The following is a 12,237-nucleotide window of genomic DNA, read 5'->3' as shown; positions in this document are numbered from 1 at the left end:
TGGAAGCAAAGTTTCTTTTGAATTGTTTTTTTTTCTGGTATATTTATGATACGTTTATAATGTGTTTTGGATAATCCCGTATAATATCGCTTTAGAAAATCAATATAAAAAAGGCTTTTCGATGTCAGAAGAACATATTACAGTCATCCATACGCCAAATGAAACAATTAATTTATTTCAGTTCGAGTAAAATAATATAACGTTCCATTGCTCCACCTTACTTGTTTCTCAAGAAACTCTTCTCTACTTCATGACCACCGTTTCTCTTCTCTACTTCATCACCATTGCTTCGTCTCCACCCCTCAATTACAGAAAAAAAGAAGAATATCAAATTTCTAATTAACAATTATCAACTCATGAATTCGTAAGAAAAGAGTTGAGAATTGAACAAACCTTATTCGTTTTGGATAGTTGTATCTACACCACGTTTGGACATACAAAGTCAGTGAGCAACATGCTCGGTTTGTCAAATTTACCATCAGATTGACTTCCTTCTGTTGGGACTCGAACCAACATAACCTCCATCGATACCTTAAGGTACCCTTGATGTCCCGCCATAGAACCGTGGTTTAGTCTAACCTTCCACAATTTCTCTCCATTTTCTTCAACCACAGACACCACTGAAACTCCATGCATTGCTTTATAAAAAGATCTATTTGTCATAGGACCACGATAAACTCCCTATCAAATTCAATACATGTAAGTTTAGATAATAAAAGAAATGTTTAATATGTATTCAATAACACTTAAGAGAGAACTAGTCACAAACCTCCTTAGTGTCTACATAATCAGGCATGAATATGAACAAAGATGCTCCAATCGGTTGTTCTTCTAGCCTTAGAAGTGCCTGGCTGAGCGATAATTTATCAATACCGTCTATGTGTGCGAGTCCGTAAAGAGCACGCGGTGGTATCTGGCTTTCTTCTCGACATCGATTGTACGGGCAGTCAACTGCCCTTTGAAGCCCATTTTTTAGTACATATTCCAAACCTCTCCTGATGCTGTACCGGTAGCAAAAGTGGCCCTTTCTGCCATATTTTTCAATCCTAGATCTATCAGCACGATCCATAAGTTCTTGCACCGAGTATTCCGTGTAATTAGTGTCTTTTCTCTTAAGATAAAGTACTGCACTGACCAGCTCAGCCGTTGCAAATGCCCAACATGACTCTGCGAAAAAAGAACAAAATTGACTTGCATATACAATTATCTAAATATACGCACAAAAATTCATAAGCATATTTTAAAAATGAAAAGAGAAAAAAAAAATGCTACCACAAAATCCTTGGAATTTTCCAGCACCCATTATACTTGCCCAATCCTTAGACATCAATATATCTCGAACAACCTGAGAAGAAAATATATTTTCATTAGGAAAATTTGGAAAGATACATCTATATGAAATTTCTAATTTTAAAACTACACCAATTATAATATTTTGAAAGCTACACTTTTATATATGCACAATGCCTAAACTATCCAATCTGAATATTAATTATTCTAATTTATTTTGATCATTATAGTTACTTAAATATATTTTATATTTTAATATAAAAATAAAGGAAACAAAGCTTTGATCATTTTTTAATTCTAGTCTTCGTCCTTTCTTTTTATCTTTCTTTTGCATATTCTTAATTTGTTGAACTCTATACCTCATAAGAATTATAACAACTAAATCAAACAGATAAAAATAAGAATCAAACTAGTTTTACATTTCATCAATTCATAAACTTTAAACTATAACCAAATAAGAATGATTAGAGGGTGAAAGAATAGTAAAAAAAAAACTAATTAACAAAAAGGTTCCATCGTAAGAGAATCCTAAGAATTTCTTCACAAACTAAATGAGGGTATAACACTATAAAATTATAAAATATTAATCTTATAATAATTCTAGAAAGATCATGTATAGTATGATGAAAATAATTTATCACGTAGCCAATTTTATAAGAATAAGTTTAGATAGATTTCATAAAGCTGAATTTTCTTACAGATAAGTCTTAGAATATTTCAGAAATTAATCTATTTTTATTATAAATTATTAACATGAATTTTCTAAATTATATATTTATCTTAAAACATAACAATTTAGTTTTTAGATTAATTTTTAATAAAACAGGATAGAAAACTCTTTTCACATATAAGAAAGTGTAATTTACAAAAAAAAAGTTTATTTTCAAATTTAGAATCACAAATAGGCATTTTTCAAGTTATCCCCTTTTAATTATGCAAAGTTCATAAATAAATGATTAATCTAGAATTGTTGATTTACCCGAGATACACGCCAGCGTGCGTATGATGCTTCTAATCCCTTCACCACTTTGATTTCAGATTTTGGGATGGTTGACATGATGAGTGAGAGTAACTCACTTGGAATAATTGACAAAATGTGAGCAAGATTTTGAGTAGTTTCTTGACATATGTGTAGAATCTCCTGTAAGAATACAATCAAGATAGTTGTTAATAAGTTTTAAGTTGTAGCACACTCAAAATTTGAAATCTAACAAGAACAATGCTTAACACAAGCTCTCTTATTTAGAAAAAAAAACTCATTATCATGTGCGACATTTATTTACCTCAGCTGGGAGGACTTGAGGTGGGGAAGATGAGGACGAGGCCATGTTTGCTTGATTTCCTGTGGAGATGTGAATTATCAAAAATATAAACATGAACACTCGAAACCCTCAAAATTTCTAGAATGAAAAGAATGTAAACGAAGTGGGAAGAGATCACTGTCGACCACGAAAACACACAGTATACAAGGGGAAACAGGAGCAAAAAACCAGTAAACAAAGCAAAGCAAATCTGTAAACACACAACTGAGAATCCGAAACGAGAGAAGTGCAACACGGTCGTCGAAACCTAAAAGCTCACCGAGGAAATGCTGGGGAAGATGAGCTGATGATAGGAGATTTGGGATACTATTAACGTCACTTTCTCTGAACGATCTACGTTAACTCTTCATACAATGTAATTAGTTGCATATCCTCCCTCCTTAAGTAAACCTCTTCGTGCAATGTAGTTAGTTGCCACGTAATTAGTTACCATATGTAGTAGGACGACACCAACTCTTTGTAACAACTCTTCAATGCCTTCCGCATTAGATCAGCTCATTTGCCCGAGTTTGTAAAAATGATACAATGTCGTTTCATGTCATTCTCGCTACGCAAAACCGACGTCGTTTCCTTTTCTTGAACGCCAATTAGCCTGAGTTACTGATAACGATGCTTACTTCAGTACGATGTCGTTTCATCTCTACCTTGAGAGTTTTGCTTGTGCAAGAAGCGACAACGTTTTAAAATGTGTTTCGCACTAGATCATGATTATCCAAAATCGTCAGGTCCTCACTAGATCAAACCGGCGGAAGCTCTTCGATTCACCACGCAGTCACTTATCTAGCTCCGATCGCCCTCTTGATGGATTCATTTTACTCCAGGTAGCTCTAGGTAACTCGTATATACATCATCTCTAACGCTTTATCGATGAACATGATTTCTAACGTCTTCTTGCTTGTTGGGCCCAACGATAGGGAGGCGAAGAGAACTGCACTGTCTCCTCCATTCGCAAGGCAGATCTATTCAGGACATGAAGCTATCAAACCAGCCAAAAATTTTAGGGTTTGAACAGTGTCGTGTTTGTATTTTAATGTACGGATACTGATTAATTAGTTTCACTTTGGTCCTGATCTCAGACATGATGGTCTCGCCTTTATTATCTACTCGAGCTTATTGTTGATTGTTTAATTATTTTCAGATGTGACTTGAAGATTGTGAGTGATGTCATCGATAAAAGAAACTTGAGCAGCATAACTTGTTGGGCTGCTTCTCAGATGTTTACACAAACCCAACCTCTTGTTGATATTGTTACGGATCTTACCATACTACCATGGTGCTGCCTCGACTCCACGTAGCTGTAATTTCTGCCCTTCAAATCTGTGAATGCTATATTGATATTATCACATGGTTTCATATAAAAAAAGAGAGAAAGTTAAAAGAAAACAATCATAAACTTTGAGTCTTGATTGTATCTAAAGTTTTTTTTTTTTTAAATTGACTTAGTGGTAGTGGTAGTCCAATGGCGGAGCATGACAATGTATATAACACCCTACTTAATTAGTGGTGTTTTATGTTTTAGCAATATATCGAAAGATACACCACAAGCTTTTTATTTTACCACTTTATATTTCATGGTCTGATGATGCAATATGGTTTCATAGAGAGAAATGAATTCAAAAGTGTTGGGGTTGGAATTGTTGATAAGATCACAGCAAATCTATAAGATTGAAAAGTGGACAACACCATTCAAGCTGCGCTGAGTTCAATTCTTAAGAATTGGTCCCATGTGTACAATACTGTTTTCAGTATCATGTCTTTTATCCTTAAGGTTATTCACGCATATCAGATTTGCATGGAATCCTAGCGAATATCAGGACTTTAGCAGGGGTCTTTACCTCTGTTTCTTTTCATTGGGTTCCTAGGAACTCTGTTTTATCTGTTGATCTATTAGCCAAACAGGCTTTAAACACTTATGTATCAAACATGCTTTGATTTGATTAAAAAAATTGGTGCACAAAAAAGAACAAGCAATGTTTTACATACCCGATATAGACCAACCTCAAACGGTAAACTTAATAAACCGTATACAATCCGTTCAGCTTTAATAATAAAACTTATTAACTTTAAAACTTAATAACAATAATAATAATAATAAGTAAAAATTTAAAAACACGTAATTAATCCGTGATTTGGCACTGATTTACCAGATAAAAACCGAAATAAACATCTGATGAAGTTTTTAAAAGAAAAAAAATTTGAGTAAACTTTCTGATATTACATAAAATTAAATATTAAATATTTTATTTGGTTTGTGATTCTTTTGGTTTTCATAAAACTTTTATTATGTCATGAGGAGAAGGGTGATAGATAAAAGCCGGTATTTATTGATATAATTTTGTATCAGTTAATTTTTATTATTGATAATCTGTAATAAGTGTGAACTATTTGTCTATTTTGGAAACCGTTATTGATATAATTTTGTATTAGTTGATCTTTGTTATTGATAATCTGTAATAAGTGTAAACTATTCTGTCTATTTTGGACTTTTAAAAATTAACTTTATAATAATCGTGTTATTACATTATTTATCATCATTTGGTGTAAGCATTACTTCCTTTCCCTCAATTGTAAACACTTCAAAATCTGAACAATATTTATTGTCTTATATTGTTTGACACCGTTTCTATTCTATATGCTCATGTAGAATGGAAATGCATCTTACTGGCTTTTCGAAATTTGGGTTTAGTTTATGAAAGATTATGATTAACATTGGATTAGGATTTATATTTCCATGTTGGGTTTAGTGATTAGTGGTTTTGATTTAGTTTAAAAAAGATTAAGGTTGACATTGGATATTGGATTAGGATTTATATTTTCATGTAGAGTTTAATGATTAGTTGATAGGGTTTAGTTATGTACGATTGGGTTGACATTTGGGCAAGCATAACCACATTTCATGAAGGTATAGCCATATCAACATTTGAGAAATGTGTTAAGATGATCTTTAGATTATAACTACATTTTCACATTTTCTATTTTATATGCCTTATGTAAAATGGTATTGCATTTTACTGACATTTTAAAATTTAGGTTTAATTTATAAAAGATTGGGGTTGACATTGGATTAGAATTTATATTTCCGTGTAGGATTTAGTGATTAGTTGATAGGTTTAGTTTATCAAAGATTTGAAGTGACATAGGATGAGGGTTTATATTTTCGTATAGGGTATACTGATTATTGAGGAGGGGCTAGTTTCTGGCATATTGGGTTCTCCATTTGAAGATTGGATAAAGAGTTAATTAATATGGAAAAGTTTTAGTTTCATAATTGGGTTATGGTTTATATTTCCTTTTAGGGTTTAGTGTGATTAAAGAAGGGTTAGTTTCTGGCATATTGGGATTGTCATTTGAAGATTGGGGTTCACATTGAGGTCATATTTATGTGTAAAGTTTAGTGATTAGTTAATATGGTGTAGTATATATTCCTCTGTGTGTTTACTGATGTTTTACACTTCCATGCTATTTGACCTTTACATTGTGACATATACTATTGTGTCATATAGATAGCAATGTTCTGAATTGGTTTCTCCGTTACGTTACCATATATAGAACGCGTATTTTTATTATCCACTCATTTTCTTTCATAATTTTCTATCATATGTGATAAATACAGCTGGCCTCTCATCTGCGTATTGGTATGTATGTGTTTATATTCCACTGGAAAACACCACGTCGCTTATTTTAGGGATTGTAACTGGCAACCGTTTATGTACATGGGCAGAACCGGAGAAAATATGATCAAAGAGTCTAACATTTAATTATGTCAAAATCAATGCTACTCACCTAATTTCACACTGAAATATGACTGTTTAGCCAATAAGCCCTTTGTGAAATGTACATATTGAGACAATAAATTAAAGAAATAATCTCACACGGTGGGATGTGACAGATATTTTAAAAAGTGGTATCTTTAAACTTATTCGCGAATGGGTGTGGGATTAACGTCCCCTGATAAAGTTGGCATGCGCTTGAAAATTCAACATACATGTTCTACACAGAAAACTACAAAATAGAATAGTATATCAAATAAATAACACAACCAATCAATTCATAGAAATAAAAAGAAGGAATAATACTATTATATATCCATAAAATAAAATAATATTGATAATATTTATATTATAGTGTTAATACACATTGATTGTTAAAAAATATGAAAATTATATTGCTATTAGATATAAATTTTTGGGGACTTATTTTCATAAATTTGTAGATCGATTGATCAATTTATAAAAAGGAAGAGGCAAGAGCCGGGAGGAGGTGGAAGATGAGAAAAGCGAGCGTATGAAGAAGAGAAGGGAGGAGGTGGAGGAGGAAAAAAAAGAGGAAGAAAGATGAGCATCGCAGGGAAAGGGAGGAGAAGTAAGAGGACATAGAGGGAAGGGGAAGAAGAGGAGAGCGGAGGAGGAGAATGGAAGACATAGGTACGGGTATTCGGGGTTTTCAATTGGGTCTCGATTTTTTGGGTTTATCAAAATCAACGTCATTCAGGTTATATGAAAGTTCGGTTTGGGACAGGTTCAGGTTCTATCAAATTCGGGTTGGGGTTAGTAAATCTTCAAAGAACCGGTAGAACCCGATGTACTTTTGGGTTCGGGTCCCAATTGTTTCTTCAGTTTAAAAGTATTTGATTTCTACCTACTTTGTAACCAAAACATAAGCAAAATCGATTCTTTGGTTTTAAAGTACCTGATTTGTGCCTATTTTGTAACCAAAACATAAGTAAAATCGATTCAAAATAAGAAAAGAACATCAAACGTGATCATTCAAAAGCAAACGAGAGATAAACATAGTTATTGATAGAAACGAAACCAAATAAATTAAAGCATTAAACGCAAACTAAGTTCTCATGAAATAAAAAACATTATTCAATGAAAACAAAACCAAAATCTAAAAACTTCAAGCTTCAACCGCCACCTTCAACCATCAATCTTCACATAATAGATAATTATTTTAGATGTCAATAATCTCTTAGTGTATTTTGGATACATATTAGAAAATGAGATCATGTTTTGTACAAGTTCTTTTTTTTTGAGATTTTGAATGTTTCGGGTTCTATCGGATATCTATTTAAGTTCGAGTTTGGTTCGGATAATATCTACACCAAAAATACCATAAAAAAGATCCATTCGGTATTTATGTCGGTTTCAGATCGGTTCGGATTCATTTTTATAGGATCGGATTTGGTTCGAATTTTCGGATTCGGTTTATTTGTCCAATCATAGGAAGACATAAGAGGGATGAAAAGAACAAAAAAGAAGAAGAGGAATGTTTAGGAAGAAGGAAGAGAAAGTAACATGCTATATTAATTCTACAAAGTATAATAGTTATATCATAATATTTACAACACATTACAAAAAAAATATGAAATTTTTTATTGTTGCATTAGATTTAGAATCTTGTAATTTTGTCTTCACAAAATTTTAAACTAGTCAATTCATATTAGTAATATTTAACTATTACTATTAATATGAATCATTATTTATATTCTATCTGTTCAACTCGAAAATATAGTATATGAAATACTTTTGTTTCATCTTCCTATTTTTTATGAAGTATATATATATATATAGTTTAAAAAAAGAAAGTTATAACATATGTGGAAAAATGTAAAAAGAAAAAATATAATAATTCATTTATGCATTTTATATTAGAAAGATTAAACGTAACTAAATAGAGATGAGATGAAATTTTTCTTAGAAATTTATAAAACAAAAACTAGAGAGGGAGATTCGAAAGACCACAGGGAAAATGACCATTTAATTCCTAAAGTATTTGAAATTAACAGTTTAATTCCCCAACTATTAAGTATGCTAAATAATTTCTCAAATCTTAGTTGATTTAACAAAATTGAGCTCATAAAAAGTCCACTTTCCTTTTCTGGGTAATGTTTTTTGTTCTTCACAGATAGTTAGGATTGTTGTTTTTCGTAGATGGATTTACTGGAATTAACCTCTGCAATTATCATTATAATGGATTTAGAATTTAGAGGTTTTTGATTTGAAAAAAATAGAAGAAGAAAATGATTAAAAGAGGGCTAGAAAAAATAGATTAACGTCTCTGTGCACTCTTTTTTTTTTTTTTTTTTTTGACGTCGAACGGCTATTCTATTACTCAGGCTTGAGGTGGTCTGGGTAACCAGACCGGAATAGAACAACCAATGAAAAATAGCTCCCTATGAAAGGTCCTAGCAGTCTTAGCTAAATAATTCGAGAACTGATTGTGCACTCGTGGGACATGGGTGATCTTAAAGTCTGGGAAGCAAATCTGCAGCGTCTCTATCTTCTCCAATTATGTCGCGAATCTTGGCCACTTTTGGGGTTCCTTTATCATTTCAATCAGCTCCTTGCAGTCTGTTCCAAAGCTCTGGCATGGCGAGTGTTGAAGCATATTCTCCATCGCCCAGCGCAGTGCTTCTAACTCTGAATGCAATGCTGATTCACATCGAGTGAAGTTCCGTGTTCCCATAAGTTGTATGTTCTCCCCACTGTCCATCCAAGCTTATCCACATCCACTAAATCGATCAGAAGCTGTCCAAGATCCATCCAGTAAGCAAATATTACCCAAGCATAAGACTTGGTTTTCCTCGCTATTGTTGGCTACTACTGGCGGTACCATCTCATTTGCACTAAACCAGGCGTGGCATTCACTTTCTGCGTATCGAACTAATTCCAAAGGGTCTCTGTCTATTCCCCTGAAAAGTTTATCATTTCGAGCCTTCCAAATATACCATATTATCCAGGGATAAGGATCACTGTCTTGATCTGGCTCTATGATATTATTCTTCCTCCAGAATAGGTAATCCATGTTTGTGTAGACGCTTGACACTGGAAATGTACCTGGACTTGTGGGAGTTGTCGATAAGGCCCATGTTTGCAGAGCAGGAGGGCATTCGAATATAGTATGAGTTACAGATTCCTCTGTTTTCCCACATCTTGTGCAATAATTATCGCATCTCATATTCCTTCTTACTAGATTTCTCGTCACTGCCGCCTGACATGTTATCAGTTGCCACCTGTTACCTGCCGTCTCTGTGCACTCTTTAAAGTGGATCTTTTATGAGTTTAATTTTGTTTGGTCAATTTAGACTTGGGGAATGGTTTTGCATACACAATAGTTGGAAAATTAAACTGTTAAATTTCAAATACCTGAGGAATTAAATGGTCCTTTCCCCCAAACCATACATGTGTTTCTTCCAAGTCCATCCACTCAATAATACTATATAACATATCCTAACCACATTTTTTGCTATAATCATTTGTCTAATTTTTTTTATTCATAGTCATTTTTACCAATTTCCCTATATCAAAAAGCCCTAATTTGGCTTTGACGATGACGAGCAAATCCAACCTTTGCCAGGTTTGCGACTTCTTCTACTCTCTTATCTTCGATTTCATCGTCTTCTTCTTCATCTGTGTTATCCTCTTTGATTATTGGCGCAGGCTGTGATAACAGACACTGGGCCACCACCGCGCAAGCGGAAGATTGAATTAACCGCCGCCGCACCTGAACCAGACAAAGACGGTTTAGCTCCTACAGCAGATGATGAATCCTCTGACGAAGAAGATTCAACTTTGAGCAGAGAGTACACTCGCCAACTTCGCGAGTCCGATGTAATATTAATATAAAGTTTTCCCTTCGTTTATTGATCAGCGTTAGAAAATTAAACAATTCTCCTCTTTAGATTTTCTTATGTGGACATTCATCTCACTCTTATGATACTGCTTTTGCAGGGATTCGATGTTGACGTAACTATTCCAGTTGAGTCATTCTCTATGCACAAAATGAAAAAGAACGAAACAGGTTACTTTCGCGACCTGACTGACATTTATGCTAGACTTGGACTCCACTGCTACAATTCCCCCAAGGTAATTATTTATTTATTTATTTATTTTGGTTTAGCACTATTTGTTACTTGGGTTAGTCTTAGTCACATACTTTTGAACATTTGTGTTTTACGTTTTCTCTTATCCTAATATTTTATAGTGGGGTTGAGACCATTTTCTTGATTAGTACATGTCCCGAGAATTAAACTATTTCAACCATTTAATATTCGTGTATTTTGATCATACAACAGGGCACCAACTTCCAGCTGTCAAGAGTAGACAAATTCGTTAACTATGGAATTTTCCATTATTACATAACCTTGGAGGCCACGGATCCGGCAGTCGACGGTTCCTGTTTCACTTTCCAGGCGAGTCTTTTTAGAGATAACCCTGTAAATGAAGCAGGCTTCAGAATGATGACCGAAGGTTGTAGGATTAAACCTGAAACTCCAGGTCAGTTGTGTGTCATGTGATGATTGCTGCCTTTTCAGGAGTTTTTACATTCCTTTTTTTTTTTAAAGGTACTGGAGAAGTCATAAGTCAATGGGGGTACAATGATGGAATTGATGAAGTTTACAAAGGCGGTCTCCCTGATTGGTATTCGGATGATGCATTGATGCCACCCAATGACCAGTTTTATCAAGTGAGAGCAACTGGTTCTTTTATATTTCTTCTATCTCAACCCTTTTCTTTTTCGCTTTATGTGTTATTTTTGCTGTTTCATAGGTGCAAGATTCAGATATTCTTGAAAACGACTGGCTTAATTTGTATGCCGAAGTTGCCATGTACGCGCTGCAGGAAAACGACAGCATGTCCTTGTTCGAGTCTTGGCTGCCTCTGGAGATCAATAAGGTCGTTGTGCAGACTTTTGAAGATGTGAAGTCAAAGGAAAAGCTCAAGGCCAGGAATGCAATCTTCTACTTCAGTTTCAAGAACCTGAATGCTCCTCCTCATGGTCTGTGCCAGGATCACAGAGTCATCATAAGAAGAAGCACTGATGGGCTTCCAGGACACATTTGTCTTGACATTAACTCTTGCACTGGTCGTAATATTTTTAAATAAAGTTTACTCTCAGACATATATGTTTGCTACTCTTATGTTAATAAGACTACTCAGAATCGATAAGACTGAATATTCATCTCCTCTGTTTTTCGTTTGTTTGGTGTTTCAGTTTAATCCAGTACTTAATAACTAATCTGTTATGTCTTAAGTTTGTTACTAATTCTCCTCAGTTTTTTTTTTATCTCGGGCTTTGTCACGGTTAAAATCATGTCTATACAAAAAGCGTTGAAGAATTCATTTTGATGTTGCTACTTGCAACTAATCTACTGAAAAACTAAACCCTGTCAAATTTCATTGCGGAGGAGTGTCTGATCGATGCCGAAAAGGTTAAGCTCCTCGAAACTCCAAGGACGAGCATAATGGATTCTACATATAATCCTATAAAATAAACATTGCATCCATCTATTATCTAGTTATAATCATTTACAATACATTCAATTTCTTTGAAAAAATGGGTATTGTGTTAATCATACTGCAATATTAATACATTCACTAGATTTTGACCCGCGCTTCGAAAGCGCGGATTTTTTTGGATTATATTATGATTCAAAGTTGTATTATATCAAAGAAATAATTGTTTTAAAATTATATAATCAATGAATTAATTTATTTAAGATTTTATATGTACATTCTCTTACCATTGTTTTTAGGTCTGATCGTTTTATCAGAACAAAAAGAAAGAAGCTGAAACCACCCCAAAAATATAGGTTTGGTTCGGATACGGATCCATGGAAAAT

At 33.7% G+C, this 12,237-nt stretch overlaps 2 protein-coding genes across 3 annotated transcripts; one reads left to right on the top strand and one right to left on the bottom strand.

The window, feature by feature from the left end:
• Positions 1-171: 171 nt before the first annotated feature.
• Positions 172-6,309, bottom strand: LOC125609854 (protein HEAT-INDUCED TAS1 TARGET 4-like). Of its 2 annotated transcripts, XM_048781381.1 has the most exons (7): positions 2,872-6,309; positions 2,574-2,632; positions 2,270-2,431; positions 1,273-1,345; positions 770-1,167; positions 394-681; positions 172-301 (listed from the first exon to the last, which is right to left on the bottom strand). In XM_048781381.1, exons 2-6 carry the CDS (start codon positions 2,616-2,618, stop codon positions 418-420), a joined length of 942 nt encoding a protein of 313 aa, XP_048637338.1. In that variant the 5' UTR covers positions 2,619-2,632; positions 2,872-6,309; the 3' UTR covers positions 172-301; positions 394-417. The 2 variants fall into 2 exon arrangements, with proteins under 2 accessions (XP_048637338.1, XP_048637335.1); XM_048781378.1 differs by having other exon boundaries at positions 2,574-6,309.
• Positions 6,310-9,716: 3,407 nt separating this feature from the next.
• LOC125609852 (UPF0725 protein At4g29550-like) lies at positions 9,717-11,681 on the top strand. Its single transcript, XM_048781373.1, has 6 exons — positions 9,717-9,971; positions 10,055-10,225; positions 10,346-10,480; positions 10,690-10,891; positions 10,960-11,081; positions 11,165-11,681. The coding sequence occupies exons 1-6, from the start codon at positions 9,945-9,947 to the stop codon at positions 11,498-11,500; spliced, it is 993 nt and encodes a 330-aa protein (XP_048637330.1). The 5' UTR covers positions 9,717-9,944; the 3' UTR covers positions 11,501-11,681.
• The last annotated feature ends 556 nt before the right edge of the window (positions 11,682-12,237 follow it).

The sequence above is a fragment of the Brassica napus genome, chromosome A1 (assembly GCF_020379485.1).
Source record: "Brassica napus cultivar Da-Ae chromosome A1, Da-Ae, whole genome shotgun sequence".
Taxonomy (NCBI): domain Eukaryota; kingdom Viridiplantae; phylum Streptophyta; class Magnoliopsida; order Brassicales; family Brassicaceae; genus Brassica; species Brassica napus.
Note: the sequence above shows the minus strand (reverse complement) of the source record. Positions and strands in the feature narration are given on the sequence as shown.

Excerpts from the sequence above, each read along its gene's own strand:
- LOC125609854 (XM_048781378.1), bottom strand. The coding sequence starts at position 2,666 with ATGTTTATATTTTTGATAATTCACATCTCCACAGGAAATCAAGCAAAC. Across the intron at positions 2,432-2,573 it reads CTCAAGTCCTCCCAGCTGAG|GAGATTCTACACATATGTCA; the intron begins GTAAATAAATGT and ends GTATTCTTACAG. Across the intron at positions 1,346-2,269 it reads CACGCTGGCGTGTATCTCGG|GTTGTTCGAGATATATTGAT; the intron begins GTAAATCAACAA and ends TTTTCTTCTCAG.
- LOC125609852 (XM_048781373.1), top strand. The coding sequence starts at position 9,945 with ATGACGAGCAAATCCAACCTTTGCCAG. Across the intron at positions 10,226-10,345 it reads GCCAACTTCGCGAGTCCGAT|GGATTCGATGTTGACGTAAC; the intron begins GTAATATTAATA and ends CTGCTTTTGCAG. Across the intron at positions 10,481-10,689 it reads ACTGCTACAATTCCCCCAAG|GGCACCAACTTCCAGCTGTC; the intron begins GTAATTATTTAT and ends ATCATACAACAG.